Raw genomic sequence first — 13,748 nt, 5'->3', positions numbered from 1 at the left:
CCACACCTAAGTTTGTGCCTTGGGGCATGTGCCCTGCTGCCTCCCTCTAGGCGCTTGGGTACTTAGCTCCTGCCTAAGCCCCAGTGTGATCTGTGAATTGGGAAAAGACAGGTGCCATCTGACTTGCATGCAGGGCCTGATCCAGTACGCTTGCTCAGAGGCTACCTAATGGAGCAGGTCCCATCGAAGTCTGGCTGCCAGAGAAGGAGGTGGTGGTGTCTACTGTATGGCTTCTAGCCCACTGGTTAGGACACACAGCTGGCCTGTGGGAGCCCCAGGTTCAATTCCCCCATTTGCTTGCGGGGGAGAAAGGATTTGCACAGGTGTCTCCCACCTCTCAGGAGAGGTTTCCTAACCACTGGGCTAAGGGATATTCTGAGGGATACCTCCCAGGTCAGTCCCTATCCAGGCTTCACAGTCACGCTCTCTCTGGCCCAATGACTCTTCAAGCTGTGACTCGATGTGGGGGGAGGAACAGGAAAGGGATGCAATGAGGTTCTGCACACATGAAAGGAAGTGCTGCAAGACACAGCCAAGTAGAGAGCTGGTTTAAGTCGTCTCGGTCCAGGGATTGAGCGAGAGGAGAGTGAAGGCTGGCAGGTCGGCACTGGAGATGGTAGGTCTAGCACCTTCTTCTACCTGGGGATGTGGCTGGATTCACCTGCGCAGTGTTTAGGAAGAAGTGAGGCAGGCAGAGGAGCTGCTGCTCACAAGGGAGAGCTACAAGCTGGCTTCTTAGCGACAGCCCTCACCCTCCACCCCAGGCACCTCTGATTGTGGGTACAGGGGACAGTGCCAGGAACAGAGACCCCAAATGGCCCCCAGAGCAGGACCCTGCATGGGCAACAGGGACGATGCCCTGACGGTGCCCCACAGACTGCTGCAGAAGGAAACTCCAGGTGGTGAGGCGGGCTGAGTTTTCTCCTATGCTCAACTCTCCAATATTAATTGAAATGAGACCACCCAGCTCCAACCAGCAGAGCCCCACTGCCCAGCCCTGAGTTGTCAAGGGAGTCCCCATCCCCCCTTTGTCCAGCTCTGAGCTGTCAGGGGAGTCCCATCCTCCCCATCCCCCCACCCCGTTGCCCAGCCCTGAGCTGTCAGGGGAGTCCCCCCTCGCTGCCCAGCCCTCACATACCCAGAGGAGCCCCCCCAGCCCTGAGTGAGCAGGGGATCCCCCTCCCCACTGCCCAGCCCTGAGCTGCCAAGGAGAACCCCCCATGCACCCCCACCCAGCCCTGAGCTGCCCAGGGAGAGCCCTCCCCACTGCCCAGCCCCGAATGGCCAGGGAGAACCTCCCCACTCCCTTCTGCCCAGCCCTGAGCTGACAAAAAGAGCCCCCTGCCCATTTCCCAACTCTGAGCTACCTGGGAAAGCCCTCCCCATCCCTGAGTTGCCAAGGGAGTCCCCCCACTGCCCAGCCCTGAGCTGAGGAGAGCACCCTCATGCACCCTCACCCAGCTCTGAGCTGCCCAGGGAGAGCCCCAGCCCTGAATAGCCAGGGAGTGCCCCCCCACTGCCCACCCCTGAATGGCCAGGGAGACACCCCCCCCGCTGCCCAGACTTGAGCAGCCATGGGAGCCCCACCACCACCCAGCTCTGAGCTGCCAGGGGAGCCCCCTCTGCTGCCCAGCCCTGAGCGTCCAGGGGAGCCCCTCCCACCGCACCCCATTGCCCAGCCCTGAGCTGACAAGGAGAGCCCCACCCACTTGCGCCCAGCCCTGATCTTCCGGGGAGCCCTCCCACCCAGCACTGAATGGCCAGGGAGAGAAACACACACACACACACACCGCCCAGCCCTGAGCTGATAAGGAGAGCCCCCACCCACACTGCTGTGCAATTGGGATTTCACTCAGTCACCTGAGCTGGGAGGCTCTCTTTCCCCCAGCAAACCCATGAATATCCCCTGCACATCAGCTGGAGATCCCGACCTGGGCAGCAGAGCTAAAGGTTAAAAACTGCATGGGGGGCCCTCTTTCCCTGCTTTCCCCTTCCCTCCCTTTCTGCCTTCCTCCAGAGCTCCTACCTTAATGACTTTGCTGAACGCTAGCCAATGGCTCCTTGTGCCCCCCAATTCCAGCCAGGTGGCTGGTATAGCTGAGCTTTGTGGGCGTCAGTGGAAAGAGCTGGCACACAGACGGTGGAATAGCAGCAACCACAGCATGAGGATTGGTTGGGAAAGTGGAGATGGGCTACCAGAGATGGCCTCATTCAAAGCCTCCCTGCCATCCAAAATATAGCATGGAGCCTCTCAGGCCTGGGAGGCTGCTTGAGGAGCCAGCCAGCCACCCCCGGGAAGCTGAGACCTGGATGAGAGGAGCAGCCAGCATTACAACCCTTGCCACACAACCATCCTAACTTAACTGGTTCAGACCATACCGCTCCTTTCCCCCAGATCTCTGGTCAAGGCTGGGCTCAGCCCCTGTTGGTAAGATGCCAGAGGGTACATCTGCACAGTGTTTTAAACCCATGGCAGTGCATTTCACAGCCCAGGCCTACAGACTCAGGTTCACAGAGCTCACACTATGGCCCTACACACAGCTATGTAGACATTCAGGCTGGTGCTGGATCCTGCCCTCTGAAGCCCAGGGAGAGGAGGGGCCTGCTGGGGCAGCTTGCAGCATTTCAGGTTTAGATCCATGGATGGTTCCCATTTTTTCTAATTCTAATATAACTCTATTACACCTGAATATTGCTCTGATTGACTGAGATGCTCAGCTGTTTATCTAATTTATGGACAAAAACTGCCTCTGTCCTTTGAGCTGAACTCATGACACTGACCAACAACATCTCACACTCATAGTCACGTTCTCCAGGATGTTCATTAACAACCTGTTGTGGAGATGATGTTGCTAAATCAAATCACTTGCCTAAAATTCCAACTGTTCCTTCTTCCCCTGTGGAGGCTGGCAACTCTTGCTCTTTGAGATTCTGCATTTTAACTGCATTGTAAATATGAACTAATCAGAGATAGTGTCTGTGTCAGCCAGGTGTGTCCAACAGTGTCTGTTTCAGCTCAGTGTGTCAAATATGCCTGGACCTGACTGCTGTGAAGTACTGAGGGGTTTATGGACATGTTTTTCTGACCCCCAGGGCAGCACTGTAGGACTCCGCTCCAGTCCAAGGGCTTGGGGATGTGGCTGGAATGTCGCCCGACTCCTGTGCTTTGCTGCCATTTGCTGGGGTAAGCCTTCCTGCAGGTCTTTGATGGCCTGCCCCTGACATTGCCAGGGGAGAATTCACAGACACATCCCTGGGAAAGCCCTGGGAGAGAAGTGGTATTGTTGTGGCACCAACAGTCACTCCTGGTCTGTCCAGGGACATTTTACTGGCAGGCATATTGAAACAGTTTCATTTGGGCCAGAATTCCCACCCTGGGGTGATTATTTAGGGACCTAAATCCTATTCCTCCTAATCCCTTCTTTTTGCCCCTCCTGTATTCCAGAAACCAGTAGAGTCCCTAGAAATTACCTGAGAAACACAGCCTCCTGAGGTTATGGGAGCAAGGCGCTTCCACCCTAGTTACAATGGAGAGGCCTTCACACGGGCCTGCTTGGCTTCCCAAAGCAGCTCACAGTTCCCCAGCCAGGACAGGGGCCGATGAACTCCTCTGCACAGGCATGGTCCAGGCCAGCTCTCTCCTCTGACTGCATTGAGAATGTCTGGACCCCATTTCCAGCATCGGCACCAGCAGCAGTGCAAGTGTTGGTGCAGACAGAGTGCAGGGGGTTGACACCTGTTGTGGATTAGAGGGTATGAGCCATACCCTGGTATTTAAACCAGGCCCTGGGAGTAACCCCTTTAGTGTGCCAGACTTTGAAGGGCAGGCCACATGACTCTATTACTGCAGGCCTGGGCCTTCAGACTCCAGCACCCCTATTTCTCACTGTGGCTCTCTGCAGCGAATCCAGCCGAGATCAGACACCTGAGAGAGCCTGTCTCCTTTGAGGGAGCAATGCACCCAGCAGATTATGTGGCAGCCTTTTTAAAACTAGGTAGCTTTGATTAGTTACCTGGAATCTAGCATCAGTAAGTCTTTACTCAGCATGAGACAGCCAAGCTTCAGAGTCCATATCAGTAGGAGCAATGGTTTTGCCATGCCCTGATTCTCAGGGTCCTTCTTTACTCTCTCTGACCCTGTCTGTGTGAGTCCATCTGCTCATCACAGCAACCTTAACAGACAGCCACTTGCCACCTCATCCCTTTGTCTCCACCTATGGCCTTTTCACTCTGATTCCCCGAAGAGGTTTGGAGGAAGTTAAGCATTAATGGCCCAGTATTTGGTTCTTCCCTTATCAATGCAGGGTCTCCAGTTCCAGCCAGTTCTTGCTAAGCTCTCTGGTTCCAAGGAGAAAAACCCTTTCCACCCAGTCGGTAACACTATAAAGTGGAGACAGACCCCGAGGTTTATAACAATTGTACAAAAAGTCCCCACATTCCTCATAGCACCTCTCAGAAATCCTGCTTGACACTGTGACTGTGTACAATTGTCTCCTTCCAAGTAGCCCCTCCAGTCATGCCATCTCCGGCTGGCACCCAGAACCCAGTTCAGGTAGGAGCTTCCTGGTGCACAAGATGATTGCTCCATACCTGGCCAGCCTGTGCTTGGAAAGCCCGCCTATCACATCTCCTCCAACAACAGGTTGCTACTCACCTCTCCTGTGTGGATCCTCCCCTACCTGTTGCAGAGAGAGGAGAGCCCTCCCACACTCAGCTCTGCTCTCAGATACACAGATGCAAACCCCATTGACTGAGTCGCACCTGTGAATTGGAGGCTAGACCTCAGCCCACAGCTCTCCTAGTGGCATTTCCCATGAGGAATTAGCTGTGAAACATGGCACGTGCTGTTGAAACATGGATGTGCTATATACATATCTGGGACCAGTGGCATTAATTTCAATGGAGCTGTGCTGACACCAGACAAGGATCTGTCCCATAGTGGTATCTACACCACAAGAAACAGAGCAAGGAAAAGAATATTGTTCTTGGGCGAGTTCCTTGGTGCAGGCCTGTCTGTGCTAGGTATCACTTTTCTCTTCTGTTTACTGGCTTGGCATCATTCGAACTGAAGAGTCTTTGATTTCTGTTCTGACCTCAGCATGAGCATAGGGCCTGGGGAACTACTCTGCCTGGACCTCTGCACAAAGCTGACCCTGACCCCAGGCCATTCAGCTGATTTGAAAATGTTCTGTTCACTTTTTAAATAACTGTTCATTCTTGCACTGCCAGGCTTGAGATCAGCACCAGTGCTGTCATATCGTGAGCAGGGCTGGGGAAAGCTGTGCCCCAGGGGAATCCTGCTGCATTATTTCAAGGGGCCTTAGAGGAGGATCAGAGTGTCACATTGCTGGTTGCTTATCTGAGCCCTTTGTGAGGTCCAAAATAGAGATGGGCACCAGCTGCAGAATGAGGGGGGGAGAGGCAGGTGTCCTGAGCCACAGTGCTCCATGGAAATGGGAGTCTTGAGCTCTGGTTCACCCTATTATAGAGAAGAGGGAGGGGGAGAAGTTTGGATTTTGGGGGGTTGTTTGGGCTCATCTTTACTGTAAAGCATTTGAGGCGTATCCCTCATAACATTGGTGTGATGTTCACCAGGCAGAACAGGAATGACAAGCAGAGCTTGGTGGGTTGGAGAGACCTCAAATGGTGTGAAGATTTTCATCAGATAAACACCCAACATTCCAAATCTCAAACTGAATCCTCAGGACATCTTGTGTCAGCAACACTATGCTTTAATTCTCCAGGGAGGAGTTCTCTTGTGAGATTTTGAGTCCTTCTTATTCCAACCAGGCCAGAAATACCACAAGAACAGTGCTGAGTGCCATGATGCTTTGGAACTTCCACTTTCAGGCGCATCACTAGCAGATGTGCAGAGGGCCTCTAGCGCCACATGAAAAGTAATGGGAGGGAACAGCTTGCCAAGCTTCCTGAACTCCCAAAGGGCTCTGGATTTGGCTCTTGTGCAAATAAACCAATCCATCATGTCAGCACTCCCATGGATTCTTATGGAACTTCAACCACAAGTCTGGCTCTTTTTGGCTCATCTAAATGGATGCCAAAGTGCTGGTGGTTTCTGGGAAATCTTTACGCCGCATGAGGCAATGCTAAAAGTGGAGCTGGTTAGAAAGTTTCCATTAAAATGTTTTGTTAAAGAAAAATGCAGATTCAGCAAAATCAAAATTTTCTACAGGAAAATTTTGATGTTGTTGATTTTTTTTGATTTTCCATTGGGGAAAATCTAAATCAAATCTTTTGTTTCAAGTCAATGCAACCCAAGTCAGTTTGCTATTAACCTGCATCTATCTTTGGTGACACGCTGTCTCATGGGAGTTGTAGTTTGGGTGTTTCATGTCCCCATTTTATCCAAAAGGCCAGGCTCCTTGGCCAGACTATATCTCTCAAGATCCACTGTTGTCTTCCCTCTGATGGGACACATGTCTGTAGTTGTATCATGGGAGATACAGACTAGCCAGGGATGCAGACCTGACTTGAAGTGAAACATTTTGACTTTTCCTAATCAACATTTTTCTGAACTCTTTCATTTTGTGAAAAAAAAATTTTTCAACCTTTCGGGATGAAAACAAATGTTGAAATATTGGAATTTCATGCAGAAAAACATTTTTGTTAAGCTTTATCTCTAAGGGGAAAATCCTGAAGTTGTATTAAATCTATGGTGCAAGACTTTTGATCCATGCTTTGCAAATAAAGTGTATATGTTCCCTGAAATGAACACTAGTGAGCTGAGGGCAGATCCCTAGGCTGCACTGTTTGGAAGAAGATCTGACTTCAGGGCCATTTTCAGACAGATTTCCGTAACCATAGAGACACTGCAATATGGTGGTTGTTTTGTAGCTAAAAACCCTGGATCGCATCAAGTAATGGTGAGAAATAATATAAATAGACACTGTGTTTCAGTAGTTCAGCTCTGTGACTAGTTTCAGCCTTGATTTGTAGTTCATTTTTATCTTTTCCTGATTTGTAAGCACTACCAGCTGGGCCAGTGTCTTCACAAAACTCAGTTTTACAAAGCTCTCCAAAAATGTCTTGTATATTTAGATTAGCTGCTAAAGCAGAGAAGAGCCAAACACCAGCAACTTATGAGAATGCTCAAATCTGGCTCTGGATCCAGACTTTGTTGCTGGCCTCATATGTAAAACTACAAAGGAAAAATTAAAATTAAAATTGAGTTAATCCCATATTTCTGTGCCTGTGAAAAGAGGGCCTCGAGCACTTACATGAAGAAAAAATAAGTTTTAATGAACCTCCTTAAAAACAATTCCCCCTCTGGGAAATCCTTTTGGTTCTTCCTGGTGCACTGAAGGTATCCCAGCATACATCTTTCAGTGACAACAGCATGGAATCCATTTATGGATCACAATCAGACCTTTGATATTTGTGGTGTCTCATTTTGGGATATTTTCATTAAACTACAACCTACCAAAGGATTTCATAGAACGGGGCAGGAGAAAGAGTTGGTTAGTTAGCTATCTCTTAGCTTGTTAGCCTCTGCTGCGTGGAGACATTCAGACCAGAAATCAAAGCCTAAAGCCGTTTTAATTTTTGCAGTTCACCTTTTACCAGTTTTCAATCCCTGTATTTCTTATTTCACTAAACTCTGCTAGTTAGGTAGAGACTCTCAGCATGAGATTTGTGATGTCAGATCCAAGAATAACACATATAGGTCATTAGCACTGGACTGATCTCTTATAGGCAGGCTGGTAGCACTGCCTATCATTAAGGTTGCCAATGCTTCCCATTATAAGATCCTGTTTTCAGTTGCTTATAACTTTACCAGGCTTTAACCATTTGGATTGACATTTTTCCACATGGGTTGTCTGCCCCACGCTGAACTATTTGGAAAATTTCAACCAAAACAGTTCAGCCATTTCTAAGAATAAGGCTACGAAAAAAAATATATTGTTTTGTTGATGTTCAAAAAATCTGGTGCCCCCATACTTTGGAGCAGGAACTTGAAATTTGGCAGGGAGTAGGTGTTTGCATCAGGAAGATGCCTGTGAAAATCTGCCCAAAATTTGGCCAAGTTATAAGCCTTTGAAAAATTGCACTTTGTACTGCTCAGTAGAGACTTTGATTTTAGCAGCCACATTCCCTGAAAATTCCATCTATAATATTGGTCATGCTCCAGCTCGGGGCTGTGCAGGATGTTCCCTGTAATTGCAGCTCTGGGCTGAGCAAGGTACTGGAACTGAGAGAAGAGAGGCTGTCTCTCCTAGGCTCTCAATGCCCGCCCTCTGAGCTCAGGCAGCACGAAGCAGGAAGCTTCCTTATTTGAAGGCAGAGGGGCAAGAGCCAGACCTGCAGTGGGTGGGGATGGCAGAAGGTGTAGATTGGGAAAAGGAGTCCAGGGGGAAGACTGGGACTGGAGGTTTGCATCGGAGAGAAAAAAACTGGGATTAGGAATTGGGGAGGGGAGAGTCTGGGACTGGCTGGGCAAGGAGACTGGGACAGAGAACTAGTAGGGTAGGAGGAAGGAGGGAAGGGGGAGGGGAGAATCTATGATTCTATGAGACAACTCTGCCAAGCAGCTGGTGTTCAGGGGGAATGGCTGGGCAAGGACACTGGGAGAAGGAGGCCACAGATGGCTGCTGAGACTGGATGACAAACCTAGGGTTACCATTCGTCCGGATTTACCTGGACATGTCCTCCTTTTTGTTCTAAAAATAGCGTCCGGGGGGAATTTGTAAAGCACTCAAAATGTCCGGGATTTCCCCCCTCCCCTGGCAGAGCAGAGAGAGCAGCTGGGAGGGCTGCAGGAAAGTCCCGGGCTGGACTCCGGAGCAGCTGTAGAGGAGCCAGATCCGCCCTGCATTCTGAGCCGGCAGCTCTCCCCTGCAGCCCGGTCCAGCAGCACTGTGCAGGGCCAGGGACCGGGTTTTGTTGTGCTGGGGAGTGCAGCCACAGAGCCCAACACCCTGTTCTGAGCAGCAGGGTAAGGGGGCCAGGGGGCAGGAGAAGGGGCAGGGAGGTTCTGGAGGGGGCAGTCAAGAAACTGAGGGGGGGGCTTTTTGGGGGGAGTGGAGAAAGTTTTGGGCAGTCAGGGTACAGGTAGGGGGTAGGGTCCTGGGGGGCAGTTGGGGGGGGTCTTAGGAGGGGGCAGTTAGGGGACAAGGAACAGGGAGTCTTAAGTAGGGGGTGGGGTTCTGGAGGGCAGTTAGGAGCAGGGGTCCCAGGAGGGGGCAGTCAGGGGACAAGGAGCGGGGGGGGTGGGGGGCTGGGAGTTCTGGGGGGGAGCTGTCAGGGGGCAGGAGTGGGGAGAGGGATCGGAGCAGTCAGGGGACAGGGAGCAGAGGGGTTTAGATGGGTTGCGAGTTCTGGGGGGGGCTGTCAGGGGGCAGGAGTGCGGAGAGGGATCGGAGCAATCAGGGGACAGGGAGCAGAGGGGTTTAGATGGGTTGGGAGTTCTGGGGGGGGCTGTCAGGGGGCAGGAGTGCGGAGAGGGATCGGAGCAGTCAGGGGACAGGGAGCAGAGGGGTTTAGATGGGTTGGGAGTTCTGGGGGGGGGCTGTCAGGGGGCAGGAGTGCGGAGAGGGATCGGAGCAGTCAGGGGACAGGGAGCAGAGGGGTTTAGATGGGTTGGGAGTTCTGGGGGGGGCTGTCAGGTGGTGGGGAGTGGTTGGATGGGGCGTGGGAGTCCCAGGGGTCTGTCTGGGGGTGGGGGTGTGGATAAGGGTTGGGGCAGTCAGGGGACAAGAGGCAGGGAGGCTTAGATAGGGAGTGGAGTCCTGGGGGGCAGTTAGGGGCAGGGGTCCCAGGAGGGGGCAGTCAGGGGACAAGGAACGGGGGGAGGGTTGGGGGTTCTGGAGGGGCGGGAAGTGGGAGGGGCAGGGGTGGGGCTAGGGCGGGGCTCCTCCCGTCCTCTTTTTTGCTTGCTGAAATATCGTAACCCTAGACAAACCCAGGGAGGGAGAGTGGCCCTGTGAGCCAATAGGGATATAGATTGGATGAAGAGCCAGGATGGGGGAAGTGGGGGAACTGGGACTGGCTGGGCAAGGAGCCTGGGGACAAGGAGCTTGGAGCGTGGGGGGAAACTGAGAATGGTCAGGATTGGAGAGTGGGATTGGGTGTGGAGGGATGCCTGGGGTAGGGCGGGGAATCCAGAGAGGTGAGACTAGGGCTTGCTAAACAATGAGACTGGGACTGAGATGAGGAGCCAGGGATGGGTAAAAGACAGGCCTGGGACAGGGTCAGGTTGGAGGGGCCAGGGCAGAAGGGCCATGGTTAGGAGACAGAGGCAGAAGAGTCTGTGACCACTAGAGAACACTCTCCTCTAGAGCCTGGAATGGAACCCACAATTCCTGAGTTCTCTGCTGTCAGCAAGTATCTGTGAAATCCACTGGCAAAATGTGTGTTTCATATCCCTCTAGTGCTGGCCCACAGGGACTATGACAACCTGCTACTGCTATTGGTTCCTCCATTAGCTCAGGTGGCAGAGGTCTGTGCACCTGATCTCAGGATTTTAACCCTGCTGATGATCCATATTGGTGTCACTATGATGCCACGTGATGGATCTTCTATTTTTTACAATTTGCTTTTTAAAAAACGTAGGAAATTACATACACACGCACACACACACACACACACACCCCTACTTTAAAAGAACATTTTTAACATTTCAAAGTCAAGCACTCATACCATAGGAAATGCCAGAACCCTTGCCTCGCTGAGTGCACAGGATGGACCTACACTAGGGAATGAATCCAGGTTGTACAGTGAAAAAAGCTGTTGTCTGTAGGAACCCTACCTCATCTGTTGCAGGAGCTGGAAGGTGTGTGTGATGAATGAGGCAGAGGGTTGCAAGAAGAGAAAGGATGGTTTCAAGGGTAAGGCTGTTGACTGCCACCCCGGAGAACTGGATTCTGCCTCTGCCCCAGAGCAAATCACTTAAACCAAACTTTTCCCAGGTGGCCACTAAGGGTGCTCAAATTGAGACCCTATGATTTGATTTGCAGAAGTGCTGAGCACTCACTGCTGCAACTAAAGTCAATGGGAACAGTGCTCTGAACATAGAAAATGCTTTATAATGCTAAATACTTCAGAAAATCAGGTCCTAGGGGTCTCAAATGTAGAGCCCTGCGTGGATACACAATTTATATCCACAGATGTGGATATCTGTGAATATAAAGCGGATATCCATGGATTTGCAGGACTCAAGTGACAATGAGTGAGATCAGCAGGGCCATGGCCAACAACTGGGCCAGAAACCACAGCGGCGAAAGAAGCAGCATGTCGGGCTGCCACTCGCAGAAGCCAGCTCCCAGCCCAGGCAGCTCCTGTCAAATGGGACACCCAAAATTATTTTTGACCTTAATCTCTCTAGTCCAGCTCCTCAAAGGTATTTAGGCACCTAACTTGCAATAAAATCAATGGCAGTTAGGTGCCTAAATACCTTTGAGAACCAGTACCTCTATGCCTCTGTTCCCATCTTTGAAATGGGGATAATACCATCCTCTCATCTCCCAGAGCTGCTGTGAGTATAAACTCATTAATGTTTGTGAAGCACTCAGATACTGTAATGATGAGCGCTATAGAAAAGCCTTTGGGGAAATGAATAATTCTGTCTTCAGAGCAGGGTTTGTATAGTGTGCAGTAAATAAGGCTGGGGCGGTCACACATGGACCAGTGAGGAGAAAACAAACTATTGAATAGCTCCTCATTTAGTGAGCACCGTCCATCCTCTGCACTGAGTGAGGCAAAGGACCTATGGAAAAATAGTATGTTATCATGCCACTAAAGACTATACCATCGTGCATGCGCACAAGGGGGCTGAACTCAGTTACATGTGCCACCTTAATTGTGGCATTTCCTAACGTTTGAGTGCTTGACTTTGCAACCTAAATAATGTTCTTTTAATGCAGTACTTTTGTGTGTGATATAAGATATAGTCTGGTGTCACCCATTGATAGTCAACCCATAGCTCTGTCACTGACTGTCACACAAGTTTGCCTGTTTTTACTCTTTCCAACAGTGCTCGGGACTCAGATGGAAGTGGGAGCCTGGACCTACCATTATGGTAACAAATCTGATTACTCATGGGAGCTGGCCAGAAACTTTTGCAGGTCATTCTACACTGACCTTGTAGCAATCCAGAACCAGGGGGAAATTGTTTATCTCAACAATGTCTTACCCCACCATAGACCATACTACTGGATTGGGATACGAAAGATAAACAATGTCTGGACCTGGGTTGGTACCAACAAGGCCCTGACGAAAGAGGCTGAGAACTGGGCTAACAAGGAACCCAACAATAAAGGGAAGAACCAAGACTGTGTGGAGATTTACATAAAGAGGGATCGTGATGCTGGAAGATGGAACGATGAGAATTGCCAAAAGAAAAAGAGGGCGCTGTGTTACCAAGGTAACCACCCCACCACTGTCATTCTCTATGTATGTGTGTGTCTGTCTAACATATGTAGGGCTGGGGAGAGTTGCTGGATTGAGAGCTCTGGAGAATTAAGTCCCTAATTGTCCATAGAAAAGTGTCAATGGGCTGGCTGCCTCCCATGCCCCCTCATGGTCTGAGGTTGCTCCACAAGCCATTCTTGCCTTGCCTGACTGGAGTCTTTCCTTACTTCCTGGAGTCTGTTCTCCCTGGCTCTCAGCCTTCTTCAGCCCTCTGGCTCGGGCTTCCTTCCAGGCACAAATCCTGCCGGCTGGTGAAGGGTTTCCTGCAGAAGCCTCCTGGCTTGTCTCTCCCTGAGCATCCCCCTTCTCTGAAACTTCCTGCCACTTGTCCAGGGACATCAGCTGACTCCTGCTCAGCTGTGCCTTCCTAGTAACTAGGGTTGGCTGGCTCCAGGCCTCTAGCCTTTAAAGGGCCAGACACACTGTTACGAAGAGGTATGGTCTGGGCAGAGGAACTTAACCCACCCACCCAGCTAGAGTGCCTCAACCCTGATCTGCAGGGACAGTCGGTCTCCATGGCCCACTGAGTCTTGACTTCTGTGGAGACAGCCACCAAGGGCCTGGTTAGTGCTAGCTGGTCTTAGGCATTAGTGATATTGTCCCGTGGCCGGTAGCACAGGCCTGCACCCGCTTTGCATGTTAGCTGCTGTGTGCAACACCTGTGCCTGGGAACAATCACTGATGTGGTGTTCTCTGTGTCTCGCTGGTTCCTTTGGTTGGGGAGTTAAAGTCCTGCCTTCCAAGTTCTCCCTCACAAATGGGCCACGCAGACGGGAGCTGAACCTGTGCTCTGAATGAGTCTTGCTTTGATCCCTACATTCTTCTCATCACAAAGTCCTGTTGTAAATTGACATGCCAGGCGCTTGGCCCCAGGAGCACCTGTTCTGAGCCCTCGGGAGATGCAGTGGAGTCTCCCTGCCAAAGAGCTACTACCCTCTTCGGAGTGCAATCAGTACGGGGGGGTGGGGGAGGAAGGGCAGGGAGGTCAAAGCACAGCCTGATAACCAAACGTGGCACATGCTGGCCTCTGATCAATGCATGTGTGTGTCCCCTGCAGGCCTAGCATGCAACCCTCCATCTCAATCCAGAGGGCAGCCTACCCATCCAGGTCAGCGCTGTCCACAGGCAGCGCCTCTGGGTCCAAGAGCAGAGTGACAATCTGTGCAAAGCAGCCACTGCCTCCAAACTTCTGGCAAGGTGCCAATACCACCTGGCTGGGCAAAGCTTGGGTGCCCTGGGTGCCCTTGCAGGGCCTGAGCCAAGGCCTTTGAAGGCAGGGTTTTTTTCCCATGGTTTTAACAGGCTCTGAAAGAATCCCGCAATGA

At 51.3% G+C, this 13,748-nt stretch overlaps 1 protein-coding gene across 10 annotated transcripts in view; it reads left to right on the top strand.

The window, feature by feature from the left end:
* Window positions 1-462: 462 nt before the first annotated feature.
* Window positions 463-13,748, top strand: part of LOC101940163 (P-selectin-like) — a 79,549-nt gene continuing 66,263 nt past the window's right edge. For 6 of the 10 annotated variants that reach the window (XM_065555744.1, XM_065555746.1, XM_065555741.1 and 3 more), the window contains exons 1-3: window positions 463-616; window positions 3,094-3,184; window positions 11,987-12,376. In XM_065555744.1, coding sequence (XP_065411816.1) covers window positions 614-616; window positions 3,094-3,184; window positions 11,987-12,376 — 484 coding nt within the window. In that variant the 5' untranslated portion in view covers window positions 463-613. The remainder of the gene's footprint in view (window positions 617-3,093; window positions 3,185-11,986; window positions 12,377-13,748) is intronic. The other 4 variants (XM_065555747.1, XM_065555748.1, XM_065555745.1 and 1 more) reach the window with 1 other exon arrangement.

Source organism: Chrysemys picta, chromosome 8 (assembly GCF_011386835.1).
Source record: "Chrysemys picta bellii isolate R12L10 chromosome 8, ASM1138683v2, whole genome shotgun sequence".
NCBI lineage: Eukaryota > Metazoa > Chordata > Testudines > Emydidae > Chrysemys > Chrysemys picta.
This window is presented reverse-complemented; position numbering and strand designations above follow the sequence as displayed.